General features: G+C 39.2%; 1 protein-coding gene across 1 annotated transcript; it reads right to left on the bottom strand.

Moving 5' to 3' along the window:
• Window positions 1-563: 563 nt before the first annotated feature.
• On the bottom strand, window positions 564-19587 carry LOC118837040 (endoplasmin-like). The gene is given in 2 exon segments (XM_036744066.1): window positions 564-1936; window positions 19528-19587. Coding segments are annotated over 2 exon segments (1260 nt in total). The 3' UTR covers window positions 564-736.
• Window positions 19588-20523: the final 936 nt, after the last annotated feature.

Below are 20523 nucleotides of genomic sequence, written 5' to 3'. Positions count from 1 at the left end.
GGATATGAGCAGTTTTCCAATGAAAAAAATCAAAACAATTTATAGTCATATAAAAATGCTCTAAATCATTATTGTTTAGAGAAATGCAGATTAAAACAACCCTGAGATGTCATTTTATACCTACCAGATTGGCTAAAATGATTGAAGGGGAAAGTAACAAGTGTTCGAGAGGATGTAGAAAAACTGGGACGTTAATTCATTGGTTGTGGAATGTTGAAATGATCCAGCCATCTTGGAAAGCTATCTGGAATTATGCCCAAAGAGTTATTTTTTTATTAATTTATTTTTATTTTTGGCAGGGAGGGCAATTGGGGTTAAGTGACTTGCCCAAGGTCACACAGCTAGTACAGGTGTCAAGTGTCTGAGGCCGGATTTGCACTCAGGTCCTCCTGACTCCAGGGCCGGTGCTCTACTCACTGCGCCACCTAGCTCCCCCATTTTGGGGGGGGGGAATTTTTTTTATTTTGTACACATGACAAGATTTTACACCAAATATTTAAATAGTACAAATTTACATTCATGAGGAATGTTAAAAAAATTTCAACTAAAAAAAAACCCAAAAACAAACAAAAACTTGCTTCTTCCTGTGACCCACAATCCTGACATTTTTACAGTTGAGGGGAGTAAAAAAAAATTCAAAAACACACAAAAAAAATATGCCAAGCCTCCCCAAACAGAACAGTTTAAATTCACATTTTCTCTCTACACTGGACACAGTGGATTCCAATGGTGAGAGTTACAATTCATCTTTTCCACTTGGAGTTTTTTTCTTTGTTTCTTCTTCTTCCTCTGCATCCATATCAACTTCCTCTTCGTCTTCTGGTTTTGAATCTTCTGACATGTCTTCTGTCGTATCATCTTCCTGGTCGTCTTCAGGCTATTCTTCCACCTTTGCATCAGGATCGATGTTCAGACTTAAACGAAGCATCCTTTCGATCCTATCTCCGTACTCTTTGGTGTTGGGTAGAAGGTATCCCGACCTTAGCATTGCTGTTTCAAACAGGACTACAGCGAGGTCTAGGACTGTTTTGTCATCTTCATCTTCCTTAACCGTTCGGAGCATGTCCTTGATCAGCAGGTATCTAGGATTAATTTCAAATGTTTTCTTCTGACTGGCATAGTAATTTGCAGAAATATCTATGCCTGTCTGGTAAGCCTGAGCTTTCATGATTCTTTCAATGATGCCAGACCAGCCATACTGGCTGGCCACCAGAGCACAGGGAGACTCCGTCAGGCACTGGGAAATCACAGCCTTCTCAATCTTGTCCTTCAGATCTTTGTCCTTCATCCACTCAAGCAGAGGCTCATACTCTTTCTCCACAGCGTCTTGGCTTTCCTTGCTTTTCTCACTCTTGTCAAATTTCACTCCTTCCTTGGCAGCATTCTGGAGTCTCTTTCCATCAAACTCTGGAAGGGCTTGGATGCAGTACTCATCAACAGGCTCTGTCAGATAGATCACTTCGTAGCCCTTCTTCAGAAGCCTCTCCACAAATGGGGATGATTCCGCCTCCTTTCTGCTCAATCCTGCCATGAAGTAGATTTTATCTTGTTTCTCCTTCATCCTTTCCACATATTGGTCCAGACTGGTAAGGTCACTTTCGTGATGAGAAGACTGAAACAGAAGCAGTTTGGCAAGACGAGTACGATTGGAATAGTCTTCAATCACCCCAAGTTTGATGTTCGTGCCAAATTCTTTCCAAAAAGTTTTGTTATATTTCTCTTCAGCAATCTTCTTGATCATATCAAGGGTTTTATGGACCAGTTTCTTTCTAATAACCTTAAGCAATTTATGTTGTTGAAGAGTTTCACGGGACACATTCAGAGGAAGGTCATCAGAATCCACAACACCCTTGATAAAATTAAGGTACTTCAGCATCATATCATGGAAATCATCTATGATGAATACTCTGCATATGTATAGCTTACTGTAGTCACTCTATTAAACTACCTATAGCCTTTGGGTATAATGATAAGATAACATTTTATACAGTATAGGCAATATTGCTTAAGAATGACTTTGAGTGAATAAATTATTTTGTCTGTTACAAAGACCCAAATTAACTATAAAGGACATATAAAGAAGATGCTATCTGCACTCAGAGAATGAACTGATAAATAAAAGTATGTATAGAATAATTTTACATATATCTACTTATTTGTGTCTAATAGTATTCATGGGGGGTAGGGAAGAAAAAAAAAAGAAATTTACATGATAATTGTGTTGTATATATGAAAGGAATAGCAAGTTAGGCATAGTAGATTTACAGTTTCATGTATAATCATCTTTTTTATACTATGCTATGGAAATTCTTGTTTTATTCAATAAATTAAATATTTTTCCAATTATACAGAAAAAAAGATTAACTTGAGTGAATGATATAGAAAATAAATGATTTAGAAAGTTCCAGAAAGGAGAGATCAGAGAGGACTAGAATAACTTAGGAAGGCTTCATGGAATAAATGGAAGAACCTGAGTCTTGAAGGACAGCTCCAGCTGCCCTTTCTGTGGCTACAGAGTCCATAACTCAGGTAGTAAAATTCCTTTGGCCATGAAGTTCCTTGGGGAATGATGGAGGAGTGAAATGTTCTCTCTTCATCACACCCAGTAGTAAGCTTCCAAGAAGGACAAAACAGTCTGATTCTTTAGATGTGTAATTTTCCTTGGGTACCAACGTATCAATGTTGCTAAGCTAATATCTCATATAGTTATATTGATAGGGTAGGAATAATTTATCTATAGGGACTTGGATGCCAAGCAGAAGAAATAAGACCGGATATAGTAGGAAGTAGGAGTCACTGAAATATTTTGAACTGAAGAGTGACAACAGGAAAATTATGTTTAAGTGCCCTTAAACAATTTGGGGTTGGGTTTTTGTTTTCTAAATGTATTTGAATGTACTTTTAAAGGGAGAAAGACACAAAGAGGAGAGAGGCTGAAACTGAGATCTATGCCAGATGAGGATCTCATTTCTACCAAGGAGAGTTTCAGGCAGGACAGATGCCAACAAAAGGCAAAAAAGACTCTTTCCAAAGCCCCACCCCTGCACTGGATCTTGTAAAAAAAAAAAGTAATAATAATAAATTGGAAAATGGGGAAAACAGCTTTTTCTGATCATCTATGTGGTTTAGGCATCATGATCTTCGGCTGTTGGGCTATTTCCCTGTGAGCTTCCAAGCTAGCCTATTCATCTTCTCCCAAGAAATGTCCAGTTTTCTTTTTGAGGTTAGTCTTTCAGCAAGAAAAGAGAGAAACAGCAGGCCCTGGATACACTGCTGAATTGCTATACTGCTACACTGATCTGAAAAGTAGGTCATTCGAGTTCTCATGTCAAATAACCGTGCAGGAGTGCCTGGTTGGCAGAGCAAACCACAGCCAGCAGGCTTCTACTTGGTTTGTTATAATTCTCTTTTTTGGCAGCTCTTGCTGTCCTAGAGGCTAAAGCATGGAGCCCCTCCAGTTAGAAACTGGTCTATTGCCCTGAAGGTAATAACAAAAGACTTCCTCTTCTGCCCCTCTTACATTGTAAAATCAAAATGATTTTTCTGCATGTAGTTCTCTTTTAGGGGATATTGACCTCCCAAGGTCACCAAATCGAGTCTCACTCTAGCCCTTGGAGCTTAGAGACCTGGAAAGGAACTGGAAATTGAGACCAACCTACCAACGTCTAGGACTGTGAAACTGACCAGAGGACCCAGATTAATTTTTTTTAATCAGAGATCCATCTAATCCTATTCTTGCCTGAGATTTCTGTACCTGCTGCCTTACAGCAGCACAGGCCTACTATATATGTAAGCACCATGGTTGGCCCCCATCTGCTATAATTTGAAAAGAACGCCAAAACCTCCATCTGTTCTAAGACATGCCTCTCATTCACCTGCCCCTGAGGCTGCTACTTCCTTTATTTCATTAGTGTTAATCCTTAATGGTGTGGAGGCAGAATTTTAACTGAGTACTGAGAATAATAAAATATTGGCCTTTTATCTGATTAATCCAGGGGTTCTTAAACTATCTAACATCATGAACCTTTTGACAATGTGGTATGTGGTGCAGTGGGCCTGGAGTCAGAAAGACTCATCTTGCTGAGTTTAAATCTAGCCTTAGATACCTCCTGGCTGTGTGAGCCTGGGCAAGTCACATAACCCTGTTTGCCTCAGTTCCTCATCTATAAAATGAGCTGGGGAAGGAAATGGTGAGCCACTCTAGTACCTTTGCCAAGAAAACCACAAATGGGGTCACAAAGAGTAGGACATAACTACAAATGATTGAACAACAAAAGTCTGTGGGCTTCTCAAAAAACTTTTGAAATTCATAAAATAAAACATTTTTGTTGTTCATTCATTTCAGTTCAGTTCCTTGTGTCTCTGGGAAAGTCACCTAAACTGTTATCTGCCTCAGTTTCCCCAACTGTAAGATAAAGACAATAATAACACCTACCTTGCAGGGTGTTGTTAGGATAGGTGAGATATGTTAAAAGCACTTTGCACAGTGCCTGGCATGTACTTGGCATGACATAAATGCTTATTCCCTTCCCTTCCCCTCCCCTCCCCCTAGTAGATACCTTAGAAAGTGCCCACAGAAACATAGTAGGGCTGGGGCAGGTGAGGGATGGGGTGGGAAAGGCTCTCCTACTAAAGAAGGAAGATAAATTTTGTCATATAGCATAACAGAATTAGCCCTGTACTAGGAATTTGGTAATAGTCCCAGTTAGAATTTGATCAACTCAACTTCACTCCTATGGACTTCAGTTTCCTCATCTGTAAAATTAAATGATTGGTCAAGGTTACCTCTTCCAGTTCTTTGATGCTATACAATTTTGCCAGTGGCTGGCTCTGCCACAGCATTTGCATGGGACTTTGCAAATTGCATTGTAATTCTCATAGTAATTCTTGCCTGGCTTCCTCAGTGCAGCAGATCTGCACAGGGCCTTGGCAAGCTGCCTTCTCCTGCCAAAGCCAAATGGCCAATGCAGGTGGCAATTGCACATTTCACACACAATTAAGCTTTAAATGCAGTTCAAACCACTTGCAAGAAAATGCAGACCAGCCTTTAGCCTTGGAACTTTGGGTTTTCTAACAGCTGAGATTTTTTTCTAGATAGGAGGTAGGGTGCAATCCATGACCCTGGCTCATAAGGAAAATGATGTGATCCTCAGACATTCTTTCAAAAGTAAGCTCTTGGCTCTCAAGGAGACCTTGGTTTCCTCTTCTATTCCCAGGGTTTATAAAAATAGCTCAAGTATGGATTTTTCAGATCCTGCTTAGGCAATAGCTTTATAGACTTGGCAGATTGACTCATTTTTAGAAGGCTGGAGAGACCAGTACATTGAAGGTCTTGAATATCATCTTATGTTTGGGCTATAATCACAACCTAGTCATTCACATTCCTACTCAAGAAGGAAGATACTGTCATTCAATCCATCAACAAGCATTTATTAAGCCCCTACTATGGATTCTGTCTTAGGGTCTGGTGATACAAAAACAAAAGAAATAGTCCCTGCCTTCAAGGAGTTTAAATTAGGACAGAAAGACATTATATACATATATAACTATACAAACTAAATAAAAAGTGAGGAAATGTAAGGGAGAATAGGCAGCTGGGGAGAGCAGGAAAAGGTCCATGTTAAAGGTAACAAGCTAAGCTTTGAAGAAAACAAGGGTCAGGAATTTGCAGAGCACAGACCAGGAGGGCAGTCAATAGACCTCTTCCCAGATCACACCACTTTGGAAGCATTGTAAACTTACAGGCCACCAAACTGATCTGTGAAAGCAGCAGGACATTAAAAAAAAAAAGATAAAAGTTCAGGTCAGACATACTTCCCAGAGGTGAGCAGAGCCCAATACTAACATAAAGTTTAAAACTAAGAAATAGTCTGTAAAAATAAGCAAACAGAAATAACTGAACCACAAAAAGCTATATCGTGACAGAGAAACTTAAGACACACAAAAGAAGACTATGATTAGAAAAATATCTACAAGCAAATCTTGAAAGAAAAATGCAGATTGGATACAAGCCCAACAAGAATACACAGGAGCACTAAAGAGATATAAGAAGAGCAAAAAATGATTTTAAAAATAAAATAAAAGAGGTAGAGGAAAAATTGGGAAATGAAATGCAAGAAAGTTATGAAAAAGGAATTATTAGCCTGGTAAAAGAGGCCCAAAACAACACTGAAGAAAATAACTGCTTAAATAACTGCTTTAAAATTAGAACTAGCCAAAAACTAGAAGCTAATAACTCTTTGAGACATCAAAAAACAATAAAATAAAGAGACTAAAAGAAATAGAAGAAAATGTGAAATATTTCATAGGAAAAACTGACCTGGAAAATAGAATGAAGAAAGATAATTTAATAATCATTAGACTACCTGAAAGCCATGAACAACAACAACCAAAAGAACCTAGACATCAAATTTCAAGAAATTATGAAGAAAAATTACCCACATATCTTAGAAGCACAGGGCAAAGCAGAAACTGAAAGAATATACTAGTCACATTTGGAAAGAAATGCCAAAATGAACACTCTGAGAAATATCATATACAAAACTTAGAATTCTCGGGTCAAGAAGAAAATACTCAAGCAGCTTGAAAGAAAGAATTCAAACACCATTGGAACCATATTCAGGATCACATAAGATTTAGCTGTTACCATGACAAAGAAACAGAGGGGTAAGAATATGATTTTCTAGGAGGTAAAGGAATCAGGGTTACAACAAAGAATAAGCTGCACAGCAAAATGGTATAATCCTACAGGGGAAATACATGGATATTTAATGAAATAAAGTATTTTTAGGTATTCCTAAGGAAAAGACCAGAGCTAAATAGAAAATCTGACATTCAAACACAAGACTTAAGAGAAGCATTATAAAGTACATAAGCAAGAAGGGACTAAACATGGTTAAATTAAACAATTCCCATATTCTTCTATGGGAAAATGATGCATCTAACTTCTCAGAAGTTTATTATCAACAGGGTTCTTAGGGGGAATCTACTAATGTTGGGATGACCTCAAAAGAAGAATGGAAGGATAAGAAAGAGGGATGCACCAAGAGAAGGGGAAAAGAGAAGAAGAATGGGGAAAATTATCTTGGATAGATGTAGCATAGAAGAGTTCATAAAATGGAGAAGAGCATGAGTGGAGAGAGAAGTGTGCAACACCTAAACTTCACTCCAATATGAGCTGCTTAAAGTAGGGAAGGATATACACACACATACAGTTGAGTAAAGAAATGTGTCTTACCCAACAGGGGAGTAGGAGAGAAAAAGGTTGAGAGGTAGGAGGGAAGCTGGATAAGAGGGAGGGTAAATTAAGAGAAGCAGTGATCAAAAGCAAAACAGACTCGAGGAAGGGACAGGGTTATAAAGAAAAGGCTAGGTATTAGAGAACAGATTGGATGGAAATACCCAGTTATCATAACTGTGAATGTGAATAGGATGAACTCATTCATAAAATAGAAGAGGAGAGCAAAATGGAGTAGAAACCAGAATCCAACAATATTTTGTTTGCAAAAAACAGACTTTGAAATAGAAAGATATAGAGTTAAAATAAGAGGCTAGAGTAAGATCTATTCTGCTTCAGCTGAAGAAAAAAACAGAGGTAATAATCCTGATCTCAAAGGAAAATCTGTTTTGTTGTAGATTTCAGACTTGTTGGAAAAGTTAATAGTGTTTCTGATCCTATAGAGATTTTTTTTTCCTTGAAAGGAATTTAGGAAGATCTGGAAAGCAGGGCCTAGCCATGTACTGCCAAGCATTAAAAAATAAAAATAAACCTGATATGTACCTCATAGGTCAGCAGTTTAATGAAATGAAATATTTTTTATCTGCCTCAACATCCTGCTATCCACCAAGTCCTAAAATAATTTCCTGAGCCTTCTACTCTGTTATTTATACTCTTCCAAATAGCACTCCACTTCTGTTCTTCCCTCTCCCCTTTGATGCTGCTCCTGGTTTTGACAGAGACCTCACCTGAGATATCACTACTTCCCTGAAGTCACTCAGCTCCATAATTAGCAAGTCTGGCCACTATGGGCTTTGACTTCCTCTGCACACATCACTGCCAATTGAATTTTCAGATGCTAGTTGGCATGGTGGATAGAATGCTAGGCCTTGAGTCAGAAAACCTGAGTTCAAATCCAGCTTCAGATACTTATTAGCTGGGCGACCCTGGGCAAATCATTTAACCTGTTTGCCTCAGTTATCTCAACTGTAAAACGAGGTTAACAATAGCATCTGCTATATCTGCTAAGGATCAAATGACATAATATTTGTGAATTGCTTAGTACAGTGCACAGCACGTAGAAAACACTATATAAATGCTAGCTATTGTTATTATTACTATTTTTGCACTCTCAGATTCCTCTTTCTACTTAAGCAGCCTACAGTTTTACTTCTACCCTCTCCTGGTAACCTGTAACGGAACACCATGGATGAAATTCTGTTCTTCCCCAACACACAAACAAATACACACACACACACACACACACACACACACACCCTTTTTCCAACTGTAGAAAAGTTTCACTCAATTCTATAATATAAGAATGAGGATTGGGGTGGGGGGGTGTTGTATATCTCCAGAGCCTAGAAGAGTGCCTGCAGGGGCAATAAATACTTTTGAATGAGAATAATAAGAGTGGATAACCATGAAGTATTCATAGCCCAAGCAGAAGATTATTGTTTAAAGTAACCAAGAAATGAATTGTTAACAATGAGAACTGCAGGTACTTAGTAAGAGCTTAGACAGAGATCTTTCCAGGTCCCTCAATGTATATAGAGCCATTGTCTCTAAATTTTTTTAGTTGTATTAATAATTTTTCCCCCGATGAGTATATTAGGAGAAAGTATAGGACGGAAAGAGATGAAAGGGAGGAAAATTTTTCCAAGTTGTTGTTGGATTATAACTGTTCTGAGGTACCACATACAATTCAAAATGAAGAAGGTTGAGCACTTGAAAGAAATGAGTAGAAAAGTTGAATAAAGGAGCGTTGGGCCAAATTGGGGTAGAATGATTATGTTGGAGATGAGGACCAGGACTGGCTATTGTGGAGAAGGTGGAATTCAACCCTGATTTGTCAACATCTGATTTGTCAATCATATATGCTTTGGGTCAAGCCCCTGTCCTTGGGTGCCATGGCACCCAAGTGGAACCCAGATTTTTTTGAAGACAACTGATTTAAAGTAAGAAAACAACACTTCTTCCTATTATAAAACAAGCCTTTTCAGGCAAATACACAGTGGTACTCAAAGTAAGCTCCATAACACACCTCTAGGCCACTCTCCCAGATAGGCATACATGCCAATGTAGTGATAGACATCAACCTACTTTCCTTTTTCTTGACAACCCCATGAGTCTCCTTCAGTACAACCCAAAACTTACAGGGTCAGAAAGTGAGGGACATCACCTATGATTAGTAGTAGCATTCTTCATAATCAGATGTTTTTGGAATTAATAATTCATTCAGGTAACCTTTCCATCGTGGCATTCCTAGGATTTTAAAATTACTGGGATCTATTCATCTCTTTATGCCCAGAGACACAAGCTATGTACCCTCTTAGAAGTGGAGATGGGGCAAAATATCCTCAGCCATCCTCTCAAATTTTCCATTTGCTTCCATTAGCAATACGGCTAACAGGACACACTGTACTCTGAGTCAATTGGCCAATAAATTGTTGTTGTTGAGTTTCAACTGGGTGGGGAGCTCTGAACTAAGAAGCCATTGTGGGAATAGAAGGATGCCAAATAAAGAGAACATAACACCACTCTCTCAAAATGGCATCCTTCTCCAAATGTTCCAAAGATGATCTTAAATATCACAGTCATTGTATAAGTAACCTGCATGAGGAATTATGTAGCTTACAGGCAGGTCTTCCAGTCAACCATCTGGAAGAATACTAGCACAAGACTTCAGTCTTCCTTTTCTGCCCATGTGTCTTTGCTCATGCTGTTTTCACATTGATAATACCCAACCTTTTCCTCTCCATGTAAGTCCTGTCCATCCTACAAGGGCCATTTATTTTCTAAGGAACTTCTAATGAAGCCTGAGAACTACAGCATCCTAGAACTTTCTGTGTTAGAAGTAATCTTCAGATTTCCCTAATCTGTTATAATCTTTCCCTCCTCTTAAATCCTTGTGTATTGTTTCTACTGTGTTCATTTGTCACTTACTATTTCTTGCCTGTTATAGCTAGCCATTTTTTTCTCATGTCTCTCCAATTAGATCATAAGCTTCTGTAGGACAAACTGCCACATATATTATCTTTGCCTTCTCCACGGTGCCTTGTACACAAAAAGTTCTCAATAAGACTTGTTCAATTGCAGCATTCACTGGTGTTTGCTGACTCTGAACATGAAATGCTTCATTAACCTTCTGCAGAAGAGGCTTCCGTAGTATCCCATGTGTCAGATCTTGGTAACAGAGCTCCTAACTTTGTTTACACATAGAAAACTTACCTGTTGAATTCCTCATTAAATTAGAATTTATTAAGGACCTACTATGTGCCAGAGACTGGAGATCCAAAAACTAAAAATGAAACAATTCCTGCCTTTGAGGAGCTTACATTTTTTTAAGGGAAAAGTATACAAATATAAGTTGATATAAAATATTTGCAATGTGTACAAAATAAGTAAAAAGAAATTTGGGGAGCAGGGAGGCATTAATAGTTAGAGGGATCAGAAAAGGCCTTATGTAGAGGGAGGCACTTCAGCTGAGCTTTGAAGGAAACTAGGGAATCGATAAGGCTGAGATGAAGAAGCATATTCCAAACAAAGGGGATAGCCTGTACAAGGCCGCAAAGATGGAAAGCAGAATGCCTTGTGTGAGGAACAAGTGGCAAGTAGACCAGTTTGACAGAACCATAGAGTACAAGAAGGGAAGTAATGAGTAATAAGTCTAGAAAGGTAAGTGGCAGCTAGATTGTGAAGGGGCTTTCCATGCCAGGGGACTTTGTATTTGATCCTAGAAACAACAGGGTGTCAGTGAAGCTTCTTTAGCCGGGGAGTGACATGGTCAAACCCATGCTTTAGGGATATCACTCTAACAGCTGTGTGAAATTTGAATTGAAGAACTACTAAAAGAAATAGGTCTGGTGCCAACCCAACCCATCCTTTCAATTACATAGGAAAATACAATCACTCATTCCAATAATAGAAGACTTGTGCTGGGTTCTGTTAAACCTATTTTTTAGTTGCTCATCATTGACAGGGACTGTACGTGAACTCATAATGTAGTCTGGAATCTTGTAGCTGGGCAGGCTCTTGTCAAATATAAGTAACTATTTTCCACCTGATGCAGGTACTGAATAGTTACAAATAGCCATGATTTCCTTCCCCTTTCCTTACAATCTGGTCTCTTTTCTAATGATAGTTTTACTTTTTCTCAATGACAGGGAATAAAAAGACACGGAAGAAGGCTATGATTACAGTGGGTGTGCTCCAAAAACTTATTTGTGAGTCCATTGCTTAGAACTCAGAACACATTCCTCCATCATTTTTTTGTTATGTTCATATTTTCAAACCACAAAAGTCTGTTTAACATGGGTTCACTTAATGTCATTAGTTGATTCAGTAAAAGTATGACTTTAGGTAAAATGATATTGTAAAGGTCTCTCAGTTATAACTCTAAATTCAATCAAACTTATTTTTTTACAGTCTGCATCTTGACTAAGACAGCATCTTAATTTATAGAACTTTTCAAATAATACGTGGGTCAATGGATAAATAAATATAATAAATTAATCAATTAATAATAAATAAATATTGAATAAACATCTCATGGATGATAAAAGAAAAATAATACATTTGCTGACAATATTGTATAGTAGCGAAAGCCCAGTACCAAGAGGCAGACGCCTTTGATTCTCATCTTGGTTCTGCCACATACCCCCTGATCTTGGGCAAGTCACTTAATTTCTCTGACCCTCAGCCTTCTCACCTGAAAATTGTAACTATTGAAGTAAGTGATTTCTATAGTCCCTGGGACTGAAGAGGATGAGGTGAGAACATAAGGAGGATACTTAAAGAAGGGGACTTTGCTAAGGAGGCTGACCTTGAAGAGGGAGCAAGTCTGGTAGAGACCATGCTAAGAAGCCACCTGGATGACAGGAAAGTTTCAGAATCCCAATTCCTTATGCAAAAGCTCCTTTATGCCATGGGTTCTTCTCAATCCGTGAAGGTTTATCCTAAAGGACTTCTGTTTTATAGTCATCATGTTTTGGTGTGTTTTTTTTTCCTCCCTTTGTCTCTTAGCTCTGCTTTCAGCTTATCCTCTCAGGATAAACTCATCACCTCTGAACTCACCACCATGCTGTTATTCTAGCCCTGATTTTGATACCACCTTCCTCAATCTTCTCTCCCCTCTATTTTAAGGACTAGAGCTGGCCAAACTCCTCCCAATTCCTTCCTTTATAAAGGGTAGGAACTGGAATTTTTGCTTCACTCTATTTTTCATTTGCTTCTCTGACTGGTTTCAACTCCTTGAAGCAAGATTCCCTTGATACCACTCTCTTCCATTTGCCTTTTGTGTATTGTTTTCCCCCTTCAATTGTAAGCTGGAGGGCAGAGACTGACTTTCTTTTTATTAATTTTATTTCTAGCATTCAGCACAGCACCTGGCACATAACAGGCACTTAATAAGTGTTTATTGAATTGTTTCAAGACTTCAGGTTTATTTTAGGTTATTTCTACATCTGACATTCTCCTCTCAGCTCTTATTATACTATAGTCATAACTGCGGTTGTCCTACAGCCTGCTGTGTCTCTGTGCAATTATCTTTTAACCCATCCATATCTTTCACACCCACTCTCTCTGTCTCTCTCACATACAAACCCACAGGAAAATAGATATAGTGTTGTAAGGGACCTTAGAGATCATTTTGGTGCTGTTCATCCTTGGCTTTTGAATGAAATCACTGGTGATGTCATGACTTGCACATGAGTTGGATTTAAGTGAGGCAGAGTTGAGCAAAGTCATCAGACTCATCCTCACTTCCTGAGTCACCAAAGTCTAGTGGCAAAACAAAAGTCAAGATGACTGGCAGTGACTCAAGATGCGCTGGATGACCTGCTATCTTTGAGGCCTGACCAAGCTCTAAGCACTCCACAGTGCTAGAGGTCATCTAGTCTAATCCCCATCATTTATAGGGAAAGGAAATAGATTTTGCCTCTTACAAGTAATCTCTAAAATCCTTTCCAGCCCTAAATCTGTATACCTGTGGAGTCAATTCAATAAAATAAGCATTTATTAAGCACATATTATACTTAAGGCACTGTGCACATAATATGGGGATACAAAGACAAGATGTAAAAAGCAGTTCCTACTTACAATCTCTGTCCAGGTTACTGTAGAACATACATTATCACCATAGCTAACCTGAATTCTAGGAAGCTGTGACTTGGCTTTATTTGAATAATTTACAGAAAAATGCCCCAGGTTATATGACTTTCTAGGAACATGCTTATCAAAGATAATGAAACAACCAATTTGTCTCACTCTCCCAGGTGTGATTTTTAGCTATTGGGAGGCAGTTAGGACATCTGCTTTCAAATTACACATCATTTTGCGAACAAAAAACTTAATTTCCATTTCAATGTATATATTACTCATAATTTTAAATTAAACAAACTATTTTAATTCATCCTACTTCAACACATGTTTATGGTGGGTATGCCCATCTCTGCATTAAGATATTAGAGAGGATACAAAGAATGAAAAGCAGGCCTGATCCCAAGAAGCTTAGTATCTGGTTGAGTAGCTATGTGTAATAGGAGGACATATACAAACAAATTACAGGAGAAAATGCTAGATTATGTGCTATGCATTAGAAACTTTCTGCATTTTACTGTTTCAGAGCAAGGGGAGAACAATGTGGGTTGGAATAATTAGGGAAGCCTTAACACAGTAGGTGGACCTGGAGTTAGGCTTTGATGGAAAGGTATTTTAATGAGAAAGCTCTATGTGGTTATCTAGGAAATCACAAGTGAACTAATTTAGACTTTATTCAGAATTAACTGATGCAGACTCGAGAATTAACAGTGGAAAGAGTAATTGCCCATCAATCAGGGAATGGCTGAATAATGACTAAGAATATTATTACATCATAAGAAATGATAGATATGAGGAATACTTGGCAAGACTAGTGTGAACTGATGCAGACTCGATAATCAACAGTGGAAAAAGTAATTGCCCATCAATTAGGGAATGACCGAACAATTTGTGGTATATGAATGTGGAAGAATATTAATACATCATAAGAAATGACAGATATGAGGAATGTTTGGCAAGACTAGTATGAACTGATGCAGAACAAAATAAGCAGAACCAAGACAGCAATGTACAAAATGATTATTATAATGTAAACAAAAAGAAAAGTGAAAAGGAATTGAACTCTTAATTGTAATAACCAATCTTGGTCCTAAAGAAGAACCATGAACAGAACCTCCATCCCTTCAGGAGATAGAAGCTGGACTACTTGAGTAGAATATTGTATACGTACTGTCAGACATGATCACTGAGTCTGTTGGCTTTGCTTACCTGTTTTTTTTTCATCAAATCCATGAAGAACATGAGTGGGAGGTTGGGAAATGATTGATATAAAAACAAAAGGTATCGATTAAAAATATTTAAGAGCTTTGGACTTGAAGTCACAGGATTAGATTCCAGTCTTGGCTCTGCCATTTTCTGTTTGGGCTTGACCTTGAGCAAGTCACTTTAGGTCTATGGGCCTCGGTTTCCTCATCTATAAAATGAGAGAATTACACTAAATGACTTGTATGGTCAGTTCTAACATCGTATGATTCTGATTCTTTCAATTGTGGATCAGATCAGTTCAGTTTTCTGATTTCTAAGGTTCAGTTCTAACACTATGTAATTTTATGAACGGAATTGAGTTTGAATTTTAGCTTCAAAGACAGATAAACAAAAGATGTCACTTAAGAATAGCTCATTTATATCGGACCTTAAGATTTACGAAACATTTTTATTATACCAACCCTGAAAGGAAAGTCCTGCAAAGTATTATTATTCTGATTTTACCAATGAAGAAACTGAAACTTAGACAAATTAGCTAGTCGAGGTTGGAGCTAGGATTCTAAGCTAGGACTTTGAACTCTAAGACCAGCTCCTAAACTTACACTCTGCCACTTTAACCACTAGTTTAATTTATTAATTGACAGAATTATAACTAGGCTGGGGCAGCTAGGGCTTTTCCACAGGATGAGAAATTTAGAAGTTGCTGGCAATACCCTTCTAGGGACACTTCCTCCTTGGCCCAGTTCTGCCAGTAGCAATAGCAGTGCGATTCGTTCTCTCTACTCACTTCACCATTGGCCTCATTCACCAGTACCCTTCTTCTGGCCAACTCCCCCGTCAGCAGCAGAAATTTGTCCCTTAGTAGCATTTTCATCAGGATAGAAACCTCAAAGTGTTCCAGGGTGGACTTTCCCAGCCCCTGGCTTCTCACCTTCTTTCCATACCCTTGGCCATACTCCAGTGAGTACGCCTTTTTCCCTAAGTGAAATTGTTGCTAGTTATGGGTTTTGTTCTTTGAATGTACAATCTACTGTATTGAGCAGAGCCCTAGTTACCATGGCAGGGGACACTAAAGAAACAGAAGACATAGTTCCTGCTCTTAAAAGATCTTAAAATCTAACAGGAAAGACTGAACAAAAATACGAGGAAACAGCATAAAACTATCTCTATGGAGAACACAGGAAAAGTACAAAGGAATGTGGTGGAGGCTCAGAGCCTAATCCGCAAATGAAAAGATGTGGAATGAGAGTCAAGCTATATCCATTAGGGCAGGTCATTACTTAATCAAGGTAAACTTGAAATCAATGAAGAACCTAAAGTGACAAGCATGTGACCTGAAACCCACAGAGTTCATCAAATCCCATGAGAGTGACTCTCACCAAGGATGATAAGCTTTCAGAGAGCTGTGGGCCCAGAAGGCCTGCTGTTGGGTCTCTGCCAGTTGGCTAACTCCTTCAAAGGCAGCACTGAATAAGTGGGTGTGGAATGCCACTGTACTGAGTTTCCTTTCCTGCTAAGTGAATGATGGCTGAAACCAGCACCCTGAGGGGGCGGGACTCAGCCTTTCCAGTCTTTCCTCACGGCACTCTCCTCTGTGTACTTTTGACTTCAGACAGCCAGGACTACACTGTTCTCTGTGTCCTATACTTTCTTACCTAATGCCTTTGGTCATTTTGTTACTTATCTCTGGAACGTCCTTTCTGTTGAATTCTTACTCGTTCTTTAGACGAGAGAGGGAGCAGGGCAGTGCATAGAGAGAACTGACCTTTGAGTCAGGAAGATCACAGTTTCAAGGCCTGCCTCTGACACACAATGGCTATATGACTCTGGGCAAGTGACTTAACTTCTCAATGCTCTAAGCTATTGTCCAGAACTTACAGAAAAGGTGCTGATCTAAATTGGTAAAAAGCCTTACTTTGGAATTCCCTTTACTTAAGAAATCACAAGCTCAAACCCTGTGCTTCATCCCCTTTAGCTTCACTGGTGTACTCAAGGCATTCAAGGTCATAACCTACCCTAAGATGGGGTTTCCTTGCCTCTGTGGCTGAATTTTCTTTAAGTGTATTCAATATTCATTTTACCTTCAGGCTCCTCCTCCTTCCTTTTCAAAGAAACCATAGTACTATGTAAAGATTGCTAGATGTAGGTCAGGGAGCCTGTACTCAAATCCCAACTGCCATGTATGAACCATGTACCTTGGGCAAAGTCACTCAATTTATCGGGGCTTCAGTTTTCTCATCTGTTAAATGAAAGTGTTTGTCTAAGGCCCCTTGCAGTTCCACAAATGTGATTTTATGGGAATCTGTAATCCTAAAGATACTCATCAATTCTCAAGTCAATTTTTCAAAAATCCAATCCTTGTACCCAGATCCAAGATCCTAGGAAAGGATACAGAAATGGGACCCCATTCAAGGAAAGCCCTTAAATGAAGATAGAATAGATAACTGTTCCAAAGCTATGGTTAGAAGGGGAAGCAACTTCCCCCCCTCCAACCCACCCTTCAACCTTGGCCTGAATTTCAGAATCTCAAAACCTCATTCAAAGAACCCTAGAGCTAGAAGAGATCTTAGCCACCAGCTACTCCATCCTCTTCATTGCACATATAAGGAAACTGAGGCTTCCAGGGGTTAAATGGAAAAAATAAGAATTAAAAAAAAAAAACCAAACAGATTTAAGAGTCAGGAGACCTAGATTTAAATCTTAGCTTTGATACTAGCAAAGTGACCACAAGTTAATCACTTAATCTCTCTGAGCCTCTCAGGCTCCTCATCCAACTTTATTCTCTGATTATTAGATTTTCTGTAGTCTCATGCCCCCAGGACCAAAATTCACTAGACAATGAGTACATGCAAAAACAGGCTTGCCTTCATTCAGTATCGGCAGAGCTTTACTCTTGCAATTAAAAGGGTCATGTAAACTTTATTCACCTTCTTTACATCTTACCAAGTTAAACACTTAGAAAAAATCAAATAAGAAGGCAACAGGTTATGTAGGTATAGAGAATATTATTGTCGTTCAGGTTTTTTCCATCGTGTCTGACTTTTTGTGACTCCACTTGACATTGCCTTAACAAATATACCAGAGTGGCTTCTCCAGCTCAGTTTATAGATAAGGAACTGAGGCAAACAGGGCTAAGTGATATTAGCAGGACAGATTTCATGAGGATTCCCTCTCTTGCCTATCCTATTCAGTTGCTTCTGTTGAAAGCCATGGGTTCGGGCAGCTAGGTGGCATGGTGAGTAGAGTGCTGGCCCTGGAGTCAAGAGGATCTGAATTCAAATCCAGCCTCAGACACTTGATGAACTTACTAGTTGTATCACCTTGGGTAAGTCACTTAACCCCAATTGCCCTGCCTTCCCCCCTCCAAAAAAAAAGTAGAAAAAAAAGCTATGGATCCTGCTATTAGGTTTTCATCTTCTTCAACTTAAACTTATCAGATTTTCAAATCTCAGCCACACCTGACTTGTCAGATATTTTTTGTAGATCGAGCAGTAATGGGCTAATATAAGCCACTCAGTACCTGCTTAAAACAGATAGCTCCTTGGACTGGTAAAACTGGATCAGAGTGGGTGGGAGGGAAAGAAGGTAAGAAGGCAATAAGTGTTTATTAATCACCTACTATGTGCCAGAGACTGTGCTAAGCATTTTACAAATATTATTTCATTTGATTCTCACAACAGCTTTGGGAAGTAGATATTATCACCCCATTTTATAGTTGAGAAAACTGAGGCAGACAGAGGTTAGTTAAGTGACTTTTCCAGGGTCACACAGCTAGTTAAGTTTCTGAGGCTGGATTTGAACTCAGGTCTCTCTGACTGCAGGGCCACTGCTCAATCTACTTGTCCATCTAGCTCCTTCGGGGGGTCAGTCTCCTATGTGATTTTAAGCAAAACAATGTCACCATGACTCAGTTTCTTTATGGCTATAATGGAGATGAGAATGCTAGTAAGTAGTCTTGCTATGGTAAAGATCAAATGAGAAAATATATTTGCTTCAGGCATCCTAAATCCCTGTGCAAATGCAAGAAAAACGTCTTAGAAGCAGGCTGTTAGCAACCACCCATAAAGGGAACTAGAATGGCATTAAACAGGAGGGAACCAAATTCCCATGACACAGTCACCTAGAAATGCCTCTAAATAGCTTCACAAAGCATGACCAAAAACAATGAAATATTTGGCCGTTGAAACTGAAATCCAAACACAAGGAAAATTTGGCCTAGTGTTCAAGGCCCTCTACTGCCAATTCCTAACTACCCATCTAAATAGCTCCCACAGCTCCCCAATAATGTAATACGTCAACTTCTAATCTACCCTTTTTGCCCTTAATAAAACATGATCATTTCCCACCTCCAAGTGTTTGCTCATTTTGCGGCACTGCCCCTTCTCCCTTTTCACTTTCACCTGGAATGTCCTGTACCCCTTCAATACCTTGCTTCCATCCCATGCTTCAAAGTCCAGCTCTTTCACTGCTACTGTTACATGTCTAACTGGATCCCCAGAGGGCATATGCTAAAGTTTTGCAACTTCTGCCCTGGGCCCAAAATGTGCAAATCTGTGGGCTACATTGTATCCAGCCAGCCCAGGAATCTACCATGTTCTAAGAACTATTTCTCTAGCAGATAACCCATGCTATTATCATCTCCTTATCTCAACCTCTCTCTGTCTACAGGCTCCTTATCTGTATCTACAAATATGCCCGGATCTGTCTATTCTTGCAAAACGACTCACTTGATCCAACCATCCTTGCTAGTCCTCTACCTACCTCCGCTACAGCTCCTTTCATTCTCTTTGTAAACCCTCTGGCTTCCAACCTTGCCATTTAAAGTAAAACTTCTCTCTCCAAAGTCACCAACAATCCCTTAATTGTCAAATCAAATGACCTTTCAGTCTCTATCCTTCTTGATCTCTCTATAGCCCCTGATCTTGTCAGTCACCTCTTCTCTGATATTCTCTTCTCTCTAGGTTTTCAGGACACCATTTCCTGATAGTTTTCCTCCCACTTACCTGACTGCTCCTCTCAGTCTCCTTTGCTAAATCTTCACACAGGTCATATCTCCAAACCATTTGTTATCCCCCAAAGCTCTCTTTTGAGTCCTTTTGGTGTCTCCCATACTATCTCACTTGGTGATCTCATTAGCCCCCATGAGCTCAAATGGTCTTTCAATGAAAATGACAGATAATAGATAGATAGATATAGACATCTATATCTATATCTATCCAATCCTAATATCTCTCCTGAGCTACAGTCACACATCACTAACTACCTTTTGGATATTTCAAGCTGGGTGTCATATAGCCACTTCCCATTCAACATATCCCAAACAGAACTTATCTTTCCTCCCAAACTCTCCCCTCCTCCAAACCTTTCTTGAATTGTCCAGGGCACCATTCTTTTTCCAATAACGTAGCCTCACAACCTTGTTGTCATCCATACCTCTTTACTCAAACTCACTCCACATATACAATCTGTTGTCAAGTCTTATTTCTACCTTCCTAATGTCTCTCCTCTATACCCAGGCTCTTCTTTCCCCTGATACCACCTCTATGAGATCTTCATCACCTCATACTTGGACTATTTCAATAAGCTTCTAATTTATTTCCTTGACTAAAGTCTCCCTCTATTCCAGTTCACCTTCAACTCAGCTCCCAAAATAATTTTCCTAAAGTTCTGACCCTCTCACACCAGTATCATCATCCCTTCTACTCAGCAAATTCGATTAGCTGTTATCTACTGGATGGTAGATTTTGAGACTGGCTGGATGTAATACGGTTCACAAATCTGCAGTGTGGCCCCAGGGCAGGAGTTACAGAACTCCTTCAGGTTACCGCTTCTGGAGATCCAGGTGGAGGTGCAACATTCCAATGAAAGAGCTAGACCTTGAAGCATGGGCCAGATTTGGAGAGGTATTGAAGGGGTACATTCCAGGTGAGTGAGAAAAGGGAGAAGGGACAGTGCCACAAAATAAGCCACAACATTTGGAGGTGGGAAATAAGCATGTT

The sequence above is a fragment of the Trichosurus vulpecula genome, chromosome 2 (assembly GCF_011100635.1).
Source record: "Trichosurus vulpecula isolate mTriVul1 chromosome 2, mTriVul1.pri, whole genome shotgun sequence".
Taxonomy (NCBI): Eukaryota; Metazoa; Chordata; class Mammalia; order Diprotodontia; family Phalangeridae; genus Trichosurus; species Trichosurus vulpecula.
Note: the sequence above shows the minus strand (reverse complement) of the source record. Positions and strands in the feature narration are given on the sequence as shown.